General features: G+C 42.4%; 1 protein-coding gene across 4 annotated transcripts in view; it reads right to left on the bottom strand.

Annotated features, from left to right (window-relative positions):
* Positions 1-20,055, bottom strand: part of dlgap2b (discs, large (Drosophila) homolog-associated protein 2b) — a 226,557-nt gene that overhangs the window by 135,719 nt on the left and 70,783 nt on the right. For all 4 annotated transcript variants that reach the window (XM_088324989.1, XM_088324990.1, XM_088324988.1 and 1 more), the window contains exon 2: positions 16,329-17,455. In XM_088324989.1, coding sequence (XP_088181115.1) covers positions 16,329-17,384 — 1,056 coding nt within the window. In that variant the 5' untranslated portion in view covers positions 17,385-17,455. The remainder of the gene's footprint in view (positions 1-16,328; positions 17,456-20,055) is intronic.

Consider the following 20,055-nt stretch of genomic DNA (forward strand, 5'->3'; position numbering starts at 1 on the left):
CCGGTGGAATTGAGGAGGTCTTCGAAGTACTCCGCCCACCGATTCACAACGTCCCGGGTCGAGGTCAGCAGCGCCCCATCGGCACTATACACAGTGTCGATGGCACACCGCTTCCTCCCCCTAAGACGTCGGATGGTGGACCAGAATTTCCTCGAAGCCGTTCGGAAGTCGGCTTCCATGGCCTCGCCAAACTCCTCCCATGCCCGGGTTTTTGCCTCGGCAACCGCCAAAGCCGCATTCCGCTTGGCCAGCCGATACCTGCCAGCTGCTTCCAGAGTCCCACAGGCCAGGAAGGCCCGATAAGACTCCTTCTTCAGCTTGACGGCATCCCTCACCGCCGGTGACCACCAATGGGTCTGAGGGTTGCCACCGCGGCAGGCACCGACTACCTTGCGGCCACAGCTCCGATCAGCCGCCTCGACAATGGAGGCGCGGAACATGGTCCACTCGGACTCAATGTCCCCCGCCTCCCTCGGGACATGGGCGAAGTTCTGCCGGAGGTGTGAATTGAAACTTCTTCTGACAGGAGATTCTGCCAGCCGTTCCCAACAGAACCTCACAACACGCTTGGGTCTGCCGGGTCGGGCCGGCATCTTCCCCCACCATCGAAGCCAACTCACCACCAGGTGGTGATCAGTTGACAGCTCCGCCCCTCTCTTCACCCGAGTGTCCAGAACATGCGGCCGCAGGTCCGACGAAACGATGACAAAGTCGATCATCGAACTACGGCCTAGGGCGTCCTGGTGCCAAGTGCACATATGGACACCCTTATGTCTGAAAATGGTGTTCATTATGGACAGACCATGACGAGCACAGAAGTCCAATAACGAAACACCACTCGGGTTCAGGTCAGGGGGGCCGTTCTTCCCAATCACGCCCTTCCAGGTCTCACTGTCATTGCCCACGTGAGCGTTGAAGTCTCCCAGCAGTACGAGGGAGTCCCCAGGGGGCGCGCTCTCAAGCACACCCTCTAAGGACCCCAAGAAGGTTGGGTACTCCGAACTGCTATTTGGTGCATAAGCACAAACAACAGTCAGGACCCGTCCCCCCACCCGAAGGCGGAGGGAGGCTACCCTCTCGTCTACCGGGGTGAACCCCAACGTACAGGCGCCGAGCCGTGGAGCAATTAATATGCCCACACCGGCTCTGCGCCTCTCACCACGGGCAACTCCAGAGTGGAAGAGAGTCCAACCCCTCTCGAGAGGACTGGTACCAGAGCCCAAGCCGTGCGTAGAGGTGAGTCCGACTATATCTAGTCGGAATTTCTCAACCTCACGCACCAACTCGGGCTCCTTCCCTGCCAGAGAGGTAACGTTCCATGTCCCAAAAGCCAGTTTCTGTAGCCGGGGATCGTCGCGCCAAGGACCCCTCCCTTGGCTGCTACCCAGCTCTCTGCGCACCCGACCCCTTTGGCCCCTCCTACAGGTGGTGAGCCCATGGGAAGAGGGTCCCACGTCGTCCCTTCGGGCTGTGCCCGGCCGGCCCCCGTGGGTAAGGGTCCGGCCACCAGGCGCTCGCCAGCGGACCCCACCTCCAGGCCTGGCTCCAGAAGGGGGCCCCGGTAACCCGCGTCCGGGCGAGGGAAATCGAGGACCAAAGTTTTCTCTCATCATTAGGGGTCTTCTGATCTGCGTTTTGTCTGGCCACTCACCTAGGACCTGTTTTTCATGGGTGACCCTACCAGGGGCTTAAAGCCCCCGACAACATAGCTCCTAGGATCATTGGGACACACAAACTCCTCCACCACGATAAGGTAGCAGATCAAGGAGGAGATCTTCTAACCTATTTTGCCCATTTCAAAGGATCATGGGTCACAAGCTGCAAACACAGTACGCCCGGTAAATTGGCCGCACAATGAAATCACACCAGGTTCATGGCTTTTCCTGTAATATTTTACCAATGACTCACTTTACTCACTCGCACCGAAAAGAGTAGCTGATTATCCTTATTTTCACTCACTTGGTCCTGGATTGAGCGGTAAAAGAAAAATAATAATAAGCAGTTTGTGTTCTGGGTCCATTTAGTTTGGTTTTCCCTGAGTACGCATTCTCCTGAGCGTCAAAACATTGGTTAAGAAAGTTCACATTTTTTATCAGCGTTGAATAAAATTCTGTGAAAAATTCCGAGATTGTTATTGAAGTGTTTTTTTGGGAGAGCAAAAAGTATATTTGGTACAGAAAAATATGGCTAGTGAAACATTTCTACAAAACAATTCTGCAGCTTCCCTAAGATGTATTTGCTACAACTTAAAAGAATTACACCCAATAAGTCTTATAAAATTTGCTCTGGATTTTACTTAATTAAAGTGTCCTCTATCCTTTTAGAGGACACTTTAATCAAGCACTTTAATTAAGTAAAAGGATAGTTGGATGTCTGGAAGTGTTCTAAGAGATGGGCAGGGCACCCGTATGATGCGGCAGGGGAAAACCGGTGAAAGCTTTCGAGCTCTGCTGTTGAACAAAAAAGTGTGTTGTGTCACCCTGACCCGAGTGACATGGCCGCTTTCTTGTGTCCCCTTTCATCTGGAGGAACGAAAGCACGACCAACTTAGGTGCCGAGGTGCCTAACTTGTTTGGGTGTTTGGGCATTTGGGTTGGCCATGGTCCAAAAATGTTTGTGTGTGTTTTTTTGCTATTTTTTTCCCCTTTTTTATTTTATTTGTTATTGTATGTGTTTGTCTTGCTGTCGGTCACCCCTCTTGAGGGATATGACCAAGGTAGATAGGTAGAAAATGTCCTCCATGATCGGCTACATTATCGTGATGGAGGAGTTTGTGTGTCCTAATGATCCCAGGAAATATGTTGTCGGGGGCTTTAAGGCCCTTGTAGGGGCACCCACAACAAACAGGTGAGGGACCGGACAAAATGCAGATCAGAAGAGTCCTTATGACGACACAAATTTTTGGTCCACGATTTCCCTTGCCCGGATGTGGGTTACCAGGGACCCCATCTGGAGCCAGGTCTGGAGGCGAGGTCCGCTGGTGAGCAGTGTTCCCTCTAAACTGCGCGCGTGCGCAATCGTGCACTGCTCGCACAGAAAATCAAGCCGGAGCACAAAAATGAGGGCTCAAAATTACTAATTAAGAAGCAACTTAAGTAAAAGTTACAGTGCATGAAGGTAAAAATACACGGGTTCCCCTGACGTTGTGTCCTAAATGCGGTATTTTGAAGTCGAGTCGGAGTAGAACTAAGTTGAGTAAAGTTAGTAGAGTTGGTTGAGAACCGGCTTCTTCGGCTCGGCTCACTAAAGGAATCATGGCTCTTTCGGGTCCTAAACGGCTCTTCAGGTTGTTTTTGCTTCTTTAATCCCAACATGAGCAAATATTATGTAAAACTATGCACAAAATGACTTAAAAGAAGGGGGGAATAGAACAAAACAAAAACATACCAAAATGAAAAAGTAGTGAAAAGCTGAGAAAAAAGAAACAAAAGGAAGAGAAAAAAGAAGGAAAAATTTAGAAAAAAAGCCAGAAAAAACGAAAAAAAAAGGAATGTAGGAAAAAAGTAAATAGAGAACAAAAAGAAAAAAGTAACAGCTCGGAAAAAATAAACACAATTAGATTTTTATTAAAGGAATTTTAAAAAAAGTAGAAAAAAACACGGAAAAAAGAAGAAAAAGTTTGTGTTGCGTTCAAATAATTTCCAATTATATCAAGTGAATCTTGTTGCCAACATTGTACTTCCACTAAAAAATGTGATTAAGTACAGTTCTGTATCTTGCAACTGACTAAATAAGCCCCCAAAAATGTTAATATTATGCGACAAAATATATCAGGAAATAAAAAGAAATGGATATCTTGTGAAAGAATTGTAAGAACAAACGGCCGTACAACCTTTGCAATAGTACATGAGTCAATTCATTCAAAAGAGAAACATAATCTTGCATTGCCGGAAACTCAGCAAAATCTAACTTGATGTCAAGTTTTGGACATGTTTGATAATTAATTATCTTTCCACACTTGGGATTGTGGTTGCTCACTGTTGTTTCAAGCGTTGCTCACCGACTTTGTGTGAACGCTCAGACCCGTGAAAAATAAGAGGGAACATTGCTGGTGAGCGCCTTTGCTCACGAGCTCCGGCCGGGCACATCCCGAAGGGACGACGTGGGTCCCTCTTCCCATACGCTGGCCATCTGTGGGAGGGGGCAAAGGGGTCGGAAGAGCTGGGAAGCAGCCAAAGGAGGGGTCCTTGGCGTGCCGATCCCCAGCTACAGAAACTGGCTTTTGGGTCATGGAATGTTACCTCTCTGGCGGGGAAGTGGCCGGGGTTGGTGGGTAAGGTTGATAAGTTCCGACTAGATATAGTCAAAGTTACCTCCACACACAGCTTGGGCTCTGGTAACAGTCCTCTGGAGAGGGTTTGGACTCTCTTCCATTTTGGAGTTGCCTGTGGTGAGAGGCGCAGAGCCAGTGTGGGCATATTAACTGCGCCACGGCTCAGCAGCTGTATGTTGGGGTTCACCCCGGTAGCCAAAAGGTTAGCCTCTCTCCTCCTTCGGTTGGGGGGATGGGTCTTGACTGTTTGTATATATGCACCAAATAGCAGTTCAGAGTACCCACCCTTCTTGGAGTCCTCGGAGGGTGTGTTTGAGAGCACGCCCCCTGGGGACTCCTTCGTACTGCTGGGAGACATCAACGGTCATGTAGGCATCGACAGTGAGACCTGGAGGAGCGTGATTGGGAAGGACGCCCCCCTGACCTAAGCCCGAGTGGTGTATAGTTATTGGACTTCTGTGCCCATCATAGTTTGTTCATAACGAACACCATGTTCAGACATAAGGGTGTCCATATGTGCACTTGGCGCCAGGACTCCCTTGGCCGTAGTTTGATGATCGACTTTGTAGTTGTTTCATCAGATCGGCGGCGGCATGTTTTGGACATTCGGGTGAAGAGAGGGGCGGGTTGTCAACTGATTACCACCTGCTGGTGAGTTGGCGCCAATGGTGGGGAAAGATGCCGGTCTGACCCAGCAGACCCAAGCGTGTTGTGGGTGTCTGTTGGGAACGGCTAGCAGAATCTCCTGTCAGAAAGAGTTTCAATTCACACCTCCGGCATAACTTTGCCCATGTCTTGACGTAGGTGGGGGACATTGAGTCAGACTGGACCATGTTCCATTGTTCCATCGTTGAGGTGGCTGATTGGAGCTGTTTACATAAGGTAGTCGGTGCCTGTCGTGGCGGCGACCCTCAGAATGTTAGTGGTCAAACTGAAGAAGGAGTCTTATCAGGCCCTCAAGTCAAGTCAAGTCAAGTCATTTTTATTTGTATAGCCCTAAATCACGAAGAATCTCAAAGGGCTTCACAGATTATTACACTATATTACACAGATTATTTTTCAGCCGACGAGAAGAGTAGGTTATTCATATGCTATGGAGTAGAAGTGAGTTTTAAGCTTGGATTTAAACATTTCCACTGTGGTTGCAGATCGGATCTCAGGGGGAAAAGCATTCCACAGCACCGGTGCCCGGATGGAGAACGCTCTCGAACCAGCAGAACACTTCTTTGCTCTTGGGATCACCAGAAGACCGGCACTCTCACATCGTAGGCTTCGGACCGGGACATAGGGGGAAATCAGATCTGAAAGATAAGAGGGAGCAAGTCCATGTATGATTTTGTATAATACTAAGAGAACCTTGAAATCACATCTAAGGCTAACTGGGAGCCAATGCAGGTTAGCCAAAATCGGTGTTATGTGATCGTACTTTTTTGTCCTAGTTAAAAGCCTCGCTGCATTTCGTACCAGCTGAAGAGACTTGATTCTAGACTTCGGGAGACCAGAGAGTAGTGCATTACAGTAATCGAGAAGGGAGGTAACAAACGCATGAATTATAATTTCCGCATCCGACTGAGACAGTATTGAACGGATTTTAGCAATGTTACAAAGATGGAAGAAAGCGGTTCTAGTAATTTTCTTTACATGCGTTTCAAAGGATAGATCAGGGTCAAATATGACACCTAAATTTTTAACTGAGTCACTCTGTGTGATGTGACATTTGTCAATGTTCACAGCAGTTTTTGAGAATAAGTCACGGCATTTAAATGGACCAATGACTAACATTTCGGTCTTTTCAGAGTTAAGACGCAAGAAATTGAGTGACATCCACTCTTTTATCTCAATGAGGCAGGCCTCCAAATTTCCACAGTTTAGTGTGGGAGATTCCTCCAACGGAAGATATAGTTGAGTGTCGTCTGCGTAGCAGTGTAAGCTGATATTGTACTTGCGAATAATATCACCTAATGGAAGCATGTAAATGCTGAAAAGAAGGGGGCCAAGCACTGAACCCTGCGGAGCACCACAGGTAACATTAAAATTCACTCTATATACATCGGACTTTAAGTACAACTCTGAGTCCTGCCATGTGCAAAAGTTTGCCGACGACACTGCGATCGTGGGATGTATCAGAAACGGGCAGGAGGAGGAGTACAGGAAATTGATTCAGGATTTTGTCCGATGGAGCGACGCAAAACACCTGCACCTAAACACCACCAAGACCAGAGAGATGGTGGTGGACTTCAGGAGAACCAGAACTCACCCTTTCCTGTAACTATCAAGGGAGAATGTGTAGAATTTGTCCAGACCTACAAATACCTGGGTGTGCAGCTGGACAACAAACTGGACTGGACTGCCAACACAGAAGCTCTATGTAGGAAAGGGCAAAGCCGACTTTACTTCCTCAGAAGGCTGGCCTCCTTCAACATCTGCAAGAAGCTCCTGAAAATATTCTATGAGACAGTAGTGGCAAGCGCCCTCTTCTATGCGGCAGCGTGTTGGGGAGGCAGCGTCAAGAAGAAGGATGCCTCTCGTCTCAATAAACTGGCTAGGAAAGCGAGCTCTGTTGTGGGCAAAGAGCTGGACAGCCTAACAACAGTAGCTGAGAGACGAGCACTGAAAAAGCTGAGGTCAATCATGGACAATCCATCGCATCCACTACACAGCATTATCTCCAGACAGAAGAGCAGTTTCAGCGACAGACTGCTGTCACTGTCTTGTACTACGGACAGACTGAAGAGATCTTTTCTTCCTCATGCCATGAGGCTCTTTAACTCCACCCGGCAGAGTAGAGGCCCACATTAAACCACACCACCTACATTGGATATTACCAAATCTAACTGCAATATGTATTCTGTGTAGCACTATTTAGTTACTCTATATAACACGCTACAGTGGGCATTTGCACGTCACACTGGGTATTTGTATATTGTATTCTTTTGGCTTTTTTATTGTACTGTTCTCAGCTCAGAGATGCTGCTGGAAATTTCCCTTAGGGGATGAATAAAGTATCTATCTATCTATCTATCTATCAATCAAAAGGCTCAGATGTAATTTCGCCATATCTAACACAGTGCGTCCTATCTGAGAGGTAGGATCTGAACCACGAGAGGACGGTTCCTGAGAGACCAATCCATTTTTCCAACCGTTCTAGTAAGAAATTGTGGTGCACTGTGTCAAAAGCAGCACTAAGATCCAGCAGCAGCAAAAGTGATGAAGCGCCAGAATCCATTACCAGTAGGAGATCATTTGTTACCTTGATCAGAGCTGTCTCAGTAGAGTGGTTAGCCCTGAATCCTGATTGCATAGATTCAAAAAGGTTATTCTCGGATATGAAATCATTCAGCTGCTGTGCCACTACTTTTTCAAGTCCTTTAGAAAGGAAAGGTAGGTTTGACACTGGTCTATAATTACATAAGATTTCTGGATCAAGGTTGGGTCGTTTCAGTGTGGGTTTAATAACGGCGGACTTAAAAGCTGCTGAAACTACACCTGAGGAGAGGGATATGTTTATAATATTTAGAACTGAAGGTCCAAGGACGCCAAAAAGACTTTTAATAAGTGAACCTGGGAGCGGGTCGAACTGTTGAGTTGTCGGTTTGGCCGCATTCACCACCTGTTTGAGATCATCAAGTGACAGTTGACTAAAAATGGACAATTTCCCTGGACAGCCACCCTGTCGTGCATCTGTAGATTTCGGCCCTTTAATATGTGTGGTATTAATAATGTCTTTAGCAATTTCTTCCTGTATGCATTGAATTTTCTTAGTAAAGAAGACCATTATGTCATGAGCAGAGTGCGTCGAACTATCTGCGATAGTCTGTTGCCTTGTAAGCGATGCTACAGTGTCAAAAAGGACTTTGGGATTGTTCTTTTGAGACGCAATCAGCTTCGAAAGGTAGGCCGATTTTGCAGAGGCAAGGGCCGCTTTATACTTTAACAACCTGTCACACCAGGTTTGATGGAAAACCTCAAGCTTGGTAGCGTGCCATTTTCTTTCCAATTTCCTGCATTCTTGTTTAAGGGGCCGGTCACACAGCCGTTTGCGGCTGAATCACGGCTAAAATTTTGCGTTTTTTTTGCCCGTGGTTGCCCGCGATGGAAAATGCGCAAAATTGGCCAACCCGCTGTTCATCGTGGTATGCCCGCAAAACAGACGCCGGCGACTGTTCCGCTTCCTCATCGCGTCATTTTCGCGTCATTTTCTCGTGTGGACCACGGGTATAAAAGCTCCCGAGCCGGTGTTGTGCCCAAATCCAACTCCTACGCAACCCCCCCCGCCCCCCTCGCGTGAACGCGCATTCTGCTGCGATCGTTTTTGTTGGAAGCGTGCATTGACGTTGGTGACTTTTTCATCCGCATTAACAAACGCATTTTGTAGAATACGATCGCACTTTATTGTTTAAATAAACGCGTTATATAGACTAGGATCTCCCAATTGTTATAATTAGCTCGCTTTATTGTTTTAATAAGCGTTTTATATAGAATACGATCGCTTTTGTTGGAAGCGCAGCAGAATGCGCGTTCACGCGAGGGGGGGAGGATTTCGATTACGTTCAAAACAAAAACAAAGACGGAATGGTTTAAGTTGTATTACATTCCCAACAAATGCAAGACGAAGTGGTTTTGGTTATATGTTCGCCATTATATTCCCTAAAAGTGATATAAAAGTGAGATAAAACGAGGTAAAAGTGGTTGTAGTAGCGAGGGGATGCAAATCTCGGCAAGGATGTATTTCTCGGCATAACACCGGGCTGTAGAAATCATAACCGCTCAAGACACAGTCCCGTGAAGATCAAGATTTCAAGCTATGGCACCGAAGAAGCCAATATGTTATTATTGTAATAGTTTTTCATTTTGATTTTATTATCTTGTTATGAAATGAAAATAAATGTCAAGAAATAAAAATGGATTAAGACGAGGTCACTACGGTCATATGAATGTTAAAGTCCCCCATAATTATAATTTTGTCTGCATAGGTTACTAGTTCAGACAAAAGTTCAGCAAATTCGTCTAAGAAAGTTGTGTATGGCCCAAGTGCGCGATAGATAGTTATTACATTAATTGACAATAGAGAGGACCGCATCACAAGAGCCTCAAACACCTTGTAATTATTAGAGGTACGAGGATTAAATTTGAGCGTTTTTTCAGACGTGCGTGCTCCATGGCTACTCGCGTAGTCTGGGGGTGAAGCATAATTTAGCGCTAAATACTCATCCGGGCGTAACCAAGTTTCACAAAGACCGATACGGTTAAGTTTATAATCACGAATAATGTTATCAACAAGTAAAGCTTTAGGAGCAAGCGATCTAATATTTAAAAGACCAAATTTTAGCTTTGCTGAATCATTTGACTTAGCTGAAGTCTTTGTAGTCTTTGTAGAGATTGTCACAAGATGTCGTCGTTGTCGCCATTCGTGAGCGTTGAGTTTAAAGAGCCGGTTGTCCGGCGAGGAATGAATGGTGGAATTAGTCACATCCTTGCGTCCTTCTTGCTCCTTCGACTTCGCACGCTTCACAAATTTACCCGCACAGCAAACACGCTTCTCTTTTCTGTCTTTACGGCGCCGTTGTCGTCGTTTATTAGGAGGAATGGTTGTCCACAAGGGTGCCAGATCTCTTTGAAGTTCGTTTGGTATATCAGAGGCAGTGTAAAAAGTGCCCGAAAAGTCGAAATTTAGACGCCCACCCAACCGAATAAGTTCGTCCCTACTGTAAGTATTTTTGTGTCCAAAAAAGAAAGCAAAAAAGACTAGAGAACGGTAATAAATAGAAGATTAGCTGGAGAGCAACTAGCCGCAGCATCCATGCGCCGCCATGTTGAATCCATGTCATAATCCTGGCCTGTGGGACTCTGGAAGGTATCGGCTAGTTGCTGAGGCAAATACTCGGGCATGGGAGGAGTTCTGCGAGGCCATGGAAGGCGACTTTCGAACGGCTTTGGAACGGGAGATCGACAGACGGGTCAGTGTAGCGCCTGCCATCATGCGATGAAGGGGGAGCTGAGCCGAAAGGCAAAACTTTCGATTCACCGGTCAATCTACATTCCTGCCCTCGCCTATGGTCATAAACTGTGGGTTATGACCGACAGAACACGATCCCGGATACAAGTTGCTGAAATGAGTTTCCTCCGCAAGGTGGCCGGGCCTCCCCTTAAGGTGAGAAGCTCAGTCATCTGGGTGGAACTATGTGTAGAGCCACTGCTCCTCCGCACTGAGAGGAGCCAGTTGAGGTGGCTCGAGCATCTGATAAGGATGCCTCCTGGACGCCTCCTCTGGGAGGTGTTTTGGGTATGTTTCACTGGCAGGAGGTCCCGGGGATGACCCAGGACACGCTGGAGAGACACAGTCTCTAGGCTGGCCTGGGAATGCATTGTGATCCCGTCAGATCAGCTAGAAGAAGTGGCTGGGGATAGAGAGATCTGATCTTCCCTGTTGAGGCTGCTGCCCCCGTGACCTGACCCCGAATATACGGAATATAATGGATGGAATGGATGGATGGATAAAGTGTAATTTATATTATTTTACAATCGTGCAACTAGTTGTTTTTTTTTTGTAAATTTGGCTTTGATTTTGCTTAGTTAACAGTAATTTTTCTTATTGTGCAGGTATATTAATATTATTTTTCAAGTAAAATTGCTTAAAGGCCTTGCTCATTTTAAGTGCAAGTCTGCATTATCTTAGAATCTAATAAAGTGTATTATGACGTATTTTAAACAAGTAAAAATTCTTCTAGAATTTTCCTATTTCAAGTGTAATTGTTCTTATCGTAAAGTATATAAACTACCTTTTTCTAGTAAAATTGGGTAAGGGCTGTGCTTATTTTAAGTGCACCTTTCTGTAATTTTACAATATCACAATTTTATTTTTTTGTTTTCTTTTTTATTGCCTCTAGATTTAGCTTATTTTAAGTGTAATTTTTATTGTTTTACAATGATAAATCTAATAAAATTGGGTCAAGGTCTTGCTTATTTTAAGTGTTTTTCATTATGTTACAGTTATCAAAATGTTTTTTTCTGGTAAAATTGGTCTTTGGTATTTTGAGTGCATACTTGAATTATTTTACAATGCCATAACTATTTTTTAATTGTAAAATTGCCTGAAGATTTGGCTTAGTTTTTATTTTTTTACAATTATACAAATGAAATTGCCTTGCATATTTTAAGTGTTTTTTATTGTAAGATATTATAACTTTTTTAAGAGACAGTGTGTAATATTTTGTGTCTCCTAGTGGTACAAAATGCTTTCATTCAGTAAGAAAAAACATTGATTTGAATACCAGGCATGAACCATAATACCAAAGGTAATTTTAATAATAAAAAAAAAAAATCATAGGTCGAGAAATTTGTGTTTCTTTCACATAGTGAAATCCCTACCTAAAAGTCACCGCTAGGTTTGTCTTGCATCTTACTTACGCTGTGCTCTGTGGCACTGCATGGTTTTCATTTGCATTAGATAAGACAGTGCCATCTAGTGGTCAAATATTACACACTGGGGCTTTTTTAGGCAAATTTGCCCCGAGATTTTGCCGATTATTTTTATTTTATAACTTTTATTAATAAGTTTGGACTGGCTCATTTTAAGTGGGATTTTTCTTATTTTACTATACTATGGATTATTTTTCTTACTAGATTTGGCTCAAGATGTTTTATGTCAAGTCAAGTCATGTTTATTTGTATAGCCCTTAATTACAAGGAGTCTCAAAGGGCTGCACAGACCACAGACTATTGCAAACTATACACTATTATCACACCATCCCCTGATCTAAAACCTACGTTAGGGCAAGAAAAAAACACAAAGACCTCAGCATGAGTAAAATGAAGAAGGGACTGCGCATGATGCAGGTTGGAATGGATGTTGCATTAACAAACAATACACAGACATTGTCAACATGAAATATTTTATAATGGTGGAATTTTTTAGTTTGCAATATTAGCTATAGATTTTACTTATTTTAAAAGTAACTTTATATTTTTATGGTGAAATTATTATTTGTCCTAGTAAAAGTGGCTTAATGTCTTGCTTGTTTTAAGGCTATTTTTTCTTATTTTACCATATTATAAATATTTTTTGTAGTAAATCTGTCTCAACATTGTGCCCATTTTAAGCGTAATTGTTCTCATTTAAGGTCGTTCTAACTTTGTTTTTTGAGTAAAAAGAAAAAAAGAAATGCATACTTATTTTGAGTGTAATTTTTTTATTTTACCTTATTCAAACTTGTTTTCAAATAAAGTAAGACATTTTACACATAAAATAAGCAAACACTTATGCTAGTTTTTAAGTAAAATACAGGAATGTACTCTTAGGATAAAATATTTGTTAAGTTTTTTTATTTAGCCGATGGTTAATAGTTTTGCCCGTAATTTTGAAATTAACTACACTTGCTTTAAATAAAGGCATATCCTTTAGGGTTTGTGGTTTAAAACGATTAAAATCATAAAATTAGTTTGTATTTTTCATTCGCAAAAATGACGCTATTTTTAGAATTTAGGCCAATCTTTAAGCATCATGTTGTAAATATGTTTTGCTTATTCATCCTGACAGTCTTATCCTTTTTCTCTTTGAATTTGGCCTTCTGAATATTAGATCACTAGCCTCCAAAGCTTTACTTGTCAATGACCTACTTAATGAACACAATCTTAACCTTATTGGCCTTTGTGAGACCTGGTTAAAACCAAATGAGTTTGTAGTGTTGAATGAGGCTTCTCCCCCTAACTTTGTGAGTTCGCACTTAGCACGACCATGCAAAAAAGGTGGAGGCGTTGCTCTTATATCGGAGTGTAAGCTGAAATTTACTCCTGGTACCCCTACTGTTTTTAAAACGTTTGAAGCAGTCCCTAATGTCAACACCAATTTATGTAGTTGTTGTGTATCGCCCACCTGGACCATACTCAAATTTTTTGGATGAATTTTCGGAACTGTTAACAGACTTAGTAACTTATGCGGACAATGTTGTAATTACTGGTGATTTTAATGTTTACATAGACCCCCCGTTATCAAATTCACTTGCAATTGATTTTAAGTCACTGATTGATACATTTGGTTTCAATCAAATAGTTGATGTGCCCACTCATAAAGATGGGAACAGATGTCGTTCTGACCCGTGGCGTAGTAGCCTCAAATATTACAGTGTTACCGTATCCTAATGCCAACTCTGATCACTATCTTGTTAAGTGTGCGGTGCTGTTTAATGTTTACTGTGATAAGGAAAATTTAGGCCTTAGCAGTCGCAATATCCGCCCTACAACAGTATTAGCTTTAAAAGAACCATTACCTACAGTAACTGCAGCCTTCCAATTGTTCACTGGGTCTGTTGACTCACTTACAAACAACTTCAATACTGCTTTGGTTAATGTTCTTGATTCTGTGGCGCCCCTAAGGCATAAATTTCGGCCTAAGAAGCATACATCTTGGTTTACTGAAGAAACCAGGTCACTCAAACAAGGTTGCAGAAAACTTGAACGAAAATGGCGCACTACTAAGCTGGAGGTCTTCCAACTGGCCTGGTGTGACAGCTTGCTGAAATATAAAGTAGCTCTTGCCTCAGCTAAAGCATCGTTCTCTAAGATTATTGTTAAACATAAGAATAATCCGAAAAAATTTTTTGACACAGTGGCGAAACTTACCAGACAACAACTTAACCCAAATAGCTGTACTTATTCTGCTAACGACATTATGGAATTTTTTAATAAAAAGATTCAACTAATCAGGAATGAAATTTTAAAAGAAAGCTCTTTAACCTCCTCCTATCTCAAAGATGTGGAGGTGTTAGGTAAGGACCGTGTCAGCGGTTGTTCAGAAACATTCTCCAGTTTTAATGATTTGTCCCTTGATAGTCTAACACAGATGGTCAGTAGGGCCAAACAAACTACTTGCCTGCTTGATCCGTTTCCAGCTTCACTAGTGAAGGATCTGTTTGGGATCTTAGGACCATCAGTATTAGTATTTAAATGATCCCGCTTAGTGACATTATCCGCAAGTATAATATTGGTTTCCATTGCTATGCAGATGACACTCAACTGTATGTGCCACTGGAGACAACTGGACATTTAAGTTGTAGAAATCTGGAGACTTGCCTTACTGAGATTCAAAGATGGATGTCACTTAATTTTTTACGCCTTAACCCAGAAAAAACTGAAATGTTGATTATTGGTCCAGCTCACTGTCGTGAGTTGTTTTCAAACACTACCCTGAACCTAGACAAATGTAATATCACCCATAGTGACTCGGTCAAAAATCTAGGTGTTTTATTTGATCCTAATCTGTCGTTCCAGTCACACGTGAAAAATATTGCTAGAATAGCTTTCTACCACCTTCGTAATATTGCGAAGATTCGTTCGATGCTGTCCCAATCAGATGCAGAGGTTTTAATTCATGCGTTTATTACTTCTCGGTTTGATTACTGTAATGCATTGCTTTCTGGTCTCCCAATGTCTGGCATTAAAAGTTTGCAGCTGGTTCAGAATGCGGCAGCTGGACTTTTGACTAAGACCAAAAAGTTTGAGCATATTACTCCTGTATTGGCTAACTTGCACTGGCTCCCAGTCCACTTAAGATGTGACTTTAAGGTTCTCTTATTAACATAAAAAAGTTTGCATGGACTTGCACCCTCTTATCTCTCTGATTTGATTTCCCCCTATGTTCCTGCGCGGAGTCTGCGCTCGGAAAATGCCAGTCTACTTGTGACTCCGAGAGCCAAGAAGTCTGAAGGCTCGAGAGCGTTCTCCATCCGGGCCTCGTGTTATGGAATGCCCTGCCTCCAGAGATAAGACCTGCAACCTCAATGGAAGTTTTTAAATCGAGGCTTAAGTCACACTTCTATTCCAAAGCTTCCAAAAGCCACCTCATATTCTGTATTGTCCTGTCTTTTTCCGCCTGCCTACCTGGTGGTGATACGAAGGAGAAGGATGATTTGGAGATGAGTCGGCGGACCAGCATTTGACCTGAAGCATGTGAACGCCTGCATGGACCAGCTGGCAGAGATGGGAAACTGCGTCGTGGCCGTCATAGACTTTCTGGATTAGTTTACAGGCTGGGGGTTTGCTGCTGTCATGCACTTTCCGGACAAATTTTCAACATGTTACCTAGTGTTTACTATGCTTGTGTATAGTAATGCTAATTGTGATTCACCCTGGTCATCCTGAAAGGGGGATTACCACTTGTGAGGTCCTTTCTCAAGGTTTCTCACGCTGAGGTTTTGAGTTGTTCCTTGCTTGTTGCATGCATGTTGGTTTAAGATCAGGTAATTGTGTAATTGTAGTCCTGTGTAGTCCTTTGAGACATTTTTGTGATTAAGGGCTATATAAATAAATGTGACTTGACTTGACTTGAATTAGAATTAGAATTGTCTTTATTGTCACTGATATCAACATTGTGAAACACTGTATGCAATGAGATTAGCCATAGCTCTCCAGGGTACAACAAGTAATATAGAGACCTTAAAGATAAGAGGGATAAAAGGCTATCAGGATGAATTGGCCGAAAAAATGTTAATTACAACATAGTGTTTAGGAAAACTGCCACATGTTAGAATAATAATAATAAAATAATAATAATAATAATAACAATAATAATAAAGACTAAGTAAAATAACATTTTGCAGCAGCAGTTTTAAAAATCTATATAATTCACTCAAAATATACATATATATATATATATATATATATATATATATATATATATATATATATATATATATGTATATATATATATATATATATATATATATATATATATATATATATATATATATATATATATATATATATATATATATATATATATATATATTTATATATTGACCTAATTTTGAGGGACCTACCAGAGGGCAAAAGGTCAAAGAGGTGGTGGCCAGGGTGGAAATTGTATTCCATGTTTCAATTTTTGATATCAATGACAGTTCTGTTCTATTCTATTCAATTCTATTCAATTCTGTTCAATTCTTTTCAATTCTATTCAATTCTATTCAATTCTATTCAATTCTATTCAATTCTACTTAAAACTCTCCCGCTTCATCACAAACTAATACAGCAGTCCTGTTTTCAACCTGTTCATTTATCTCACCTGCAGGTAGTGACAGGTCCTTGAAGGCTTCAGGTCCGTATGCATCATGGTTTTCTCTAAATTGAGTGACGATTTCCGATAAGCCTCCTTGGCCTGGCTAACTGTCAGCGTTGACCAGGAGCTCCTCTTCATGAACTTGCCCTCAGGCCCCAACGCCATATTATCACAGGCTATGCACTTGACGTCATTGTTACTTTTGGAGGTCTTGAGCGACAGCTCTCCGTAGTGATGACCTTGGATGGTATCCGGGTAACAATGGCTTGTAGGTTCCCCGTGGTGTCGCGACATAACGCTAGGGGTTCGGTAGGTGCTGTCGCTGTCCAGATTGTCATCGGAGCTCCACCATCCGCCAGATCGGTGCTTGCGTTCTTTGCTCTTGCTCCTCTTGCTTCCGTGTTTGTTGGGCTGATGGTGATGGTAACTCCCCGATGATCCACCTCCTATAACATCGCCTTTGGTGCCGTTCATCTTCGAAGACCCCTCCAAGGAGTGCGATTTGGTGAAGAGTTTCTGGACCGAGTGAACGAGGTGTCGAATGCGACCGGGGCTTTCACCGCGTTGTTCGGCAGTGGTGGAGGTGCGTTGGTACTGTAACGTGTGAAAGCCATCCCTGTGGAGAGGCATTTGTTTCTCGAACTGATCCATGAGATTGGCGGGGAGGCGATTGTTTTTCACACTGGCGTGGTGTAGGGAGGCGGCGGCTGCAGCGGCGGCTACCGCGGGCGATGTGGCGGAGGTGGTGATGGCGGCATAGTCGTCCCGGGTTGCCGAATCATAATACTGGGAGCTGTAGTGCATTCGGGGGAAGGTGCTGCTGGAGATGTGGTCGGGCACGGGGACGGGGGGCATGGCCACCGGGGACATCATCATGCAGTCGGAGTGGACGGAGCTCCGGGGCGAGTATCGGTGTTGGAAGTCCATGGGGCAGCTCTCGGTGGGGCTGAGGAGGTAGGAGGTATGGCGGGAGTCGGAGGCATGGTGTACGTGGGGGTCGTAGTCCAGCCCATGGGGTAAAGGGATCTGGTGTTGGGAACGGCTCCCCGATAAGCCCTTCATGTTCCTGACCGGAGGGACGTGTCTTGCTTCATCGAACTTTCGGGACTTGGACCAAAGTGAAGACGTCTGGTCTGTTGAGGAACAGAAAACAATAAGGACTATATGAGGAAAACGTGTATTGAAGGGGCGTCAAACTAATTTTAGCCCGAAGGGCAAAAGGTAAAAAAACATTCTCATGGAGGCCAGACTATTAAATTGATAGCATACAACATGTGTCTTAGCTGGTGCCTTAGTCTTTTTGGAGGCTCACAATTAAATTATGATTCAGTGATGTAAGATTTGATCATAAAATGATTATTAAGGTTTTTTTTCCTCTATATATTTTACTTCGTTAAAATGTAATCTCTTGTAGGGTTTATCAAAAAAAGGCATTACACCAATTTAATTTACTAACTCAGCGAACTCCTGGATTGGAAACTGACACAAATACAAGCAATATTTTGTGCTTTTTGCACAGGTGCTATTTTATTCATTTTATATTTTTTGTATTCCCTTAAAAGGACTGTGTGTAATATCTAGTGCCTCCTAGTGGAACAAAAACACATTTTAGGAAGAAAAAAACATTGATTTTAATACTAGGCACAAATACATGAACTATCATACCAATTTTAATTTTATTTTAAAAAGTTATAGGTCTAGAAATTTGTATTACTTACTTATTACGCTGTGGGATCTCAAATTAAGTCCTGGCCATTTATTTCCCCGCATCCTGCCATCGCGTTGTGCTCACTGGCACTGGCCTTCACTCACACCAGACAATACAGTGCCATTTAGTGGCCAATTATTACACATTGGGGCTTTAAACAGCACGTCTGTTACGTTTTTTTAGGTAAAATAACATTAAGGTGGTTTTCCTCAATGTTTTCTGGTTGATTAATGGTGGTCGGCAAATATAGCTCAACTGGGTGCTTTGGCGACATCCAGTGGACATCTTTAAAACAGCAATTTAATGTTTGACACGATACAGCTCAGTTTTCTACCATGCTTCTCTCAGCATTGTCTCGCGGGCCACATGAAATGATATAGTGTGTCACATTTGGCCCTCAGGCCATGAGTTTGATCCATGCTATATATTGTCAAACAATTTTGCATTAAGATATTTTTTCAGGTTCTTATTAACTGGTCAAAATTATAAGTTATTAATATGCGGCACCTACCTACAAACGAGATTACATAGGATGCCGGTTTGTAATTTTGACTTTTATACCTGACTGTTCTTCGTTGTTTTGACTATCAAGCACTTGTTTGCATCATTGCCACTATTGGGCAATAATGTTGCTGTTCTTAGTTTGCCACACCCTATAGAGCGGAGTGGCTTTTATGTTTTTTATTTTTTTTTTAACCAAGGAGATTTTGTATGTTCTCCCCGTGCTTGTGTGGGTTTCCTCCGGGCACTAAGGTTTCCTCCCACATTCCAAAGACATGCATTTCAGATGGATTGGCTGGTCCAAATTGTCCCTAGGTGTGAATGAGCGAGCGAGTTGTCTGTCCCTGTGTGCCCTGCGATTGGCTGGCAACCAGTTCAGGGTGTCCCCTGCCCACTGCCCGATGATTGCTGGGATGGGCTCCAGCACACCCGCGACACTACTGAGGATAAGCGGTGCAGCTAATGAGATGAGATGAGACCTCAGTGGAGAGCTTTTAGAACACATATGGGATGGTGAGGGTTTTTTCTACTCCTCTCCTCATATTTTCTCCTTATTTTGAGTGTTTACTAAACTATTAAATGATCACTGGCAAGACTGTAAAAAGCAAAACAAGTTAATAAAGTTAAATTATCTTACATTATCATATTTTACATTTATTCAGTAAAAAATATTTCTTAAAATCAGCAAATAATTGATTTACTGGATTTAATGATGATTTTTTTTTTAAATTTAACCATACTTGAAAAAAGCAAAATTTGCTATCAATTCTTTTCTTTTGTAACAAAATAATGAAACATTGATGCATCAAACTCAGGTCATAATAGACGTATGTGCAAAACTCAACAGAAATTCTCAAAGAGACAAACCACGAACAGTAATTAAGGATTTATGACACTACATTTTTTCAGACTTGATACCATTACAACATAAAATTGAATTTAATTCTGAAAGAAAATGATCGATATTTATAAGGAAATGTGTTTAAATCCCATCAAATTTCTCCTTAATAATGCATTTGTTTGATGATAATTTTCCATTCCTTTGATTTCAGGATTTTTAAATGGCTAATAGATAGCATTAGATAGCGAGGTGGTATCGGCAGTGATACTTAGTATCGTACTCACTTAGCCCTACCAGTGTTCGGCACATTACTTTAAAAGATAATCAGTTACAGTTACTCACTATTTCTTCGGAAAAAAAGTAACTTAGTTACTGAATTACTTTATAGTCAAAGTAACTAATTACCAGGGAAGTAACTATTTCCGTTACTTTTATGGAATTTGAAGATTTCGTAGCGGTATTCAAGTCAGTTATAAATAGAGAAGAACAGACAGGTAGTGGTGTTATAGAACCTTGTAATATTTATTGCACCTCACCAGCAACAGATTTATTTTATTCTTGAAGTTCAACAAAAAGGAACAGTAAACAACATAATAAAAAAAATCAGCATGTACATAACACACACAAAAATCTTCATAAAGATGCCCAAAAACGAATGTAAAAATGGACAAATTGTAGGTAAA

The sequence above is a fragment of the Urocampus carinirostris genome, chromosome 20 (genome assembly GCF_059441175.1).
Source record: "Urocampus carinirostris isolate Australia breed hairy pipefish chromosome 20, RoL_Ucar_1.0, whole genome shotgun sequence".
Lineage (NCBI taxonomy): Eukaryota > Metazoa > Chordata > Actinopteri > Syngnathiformes > Syngnathidae > Urocampus > Urocampus carinirostris.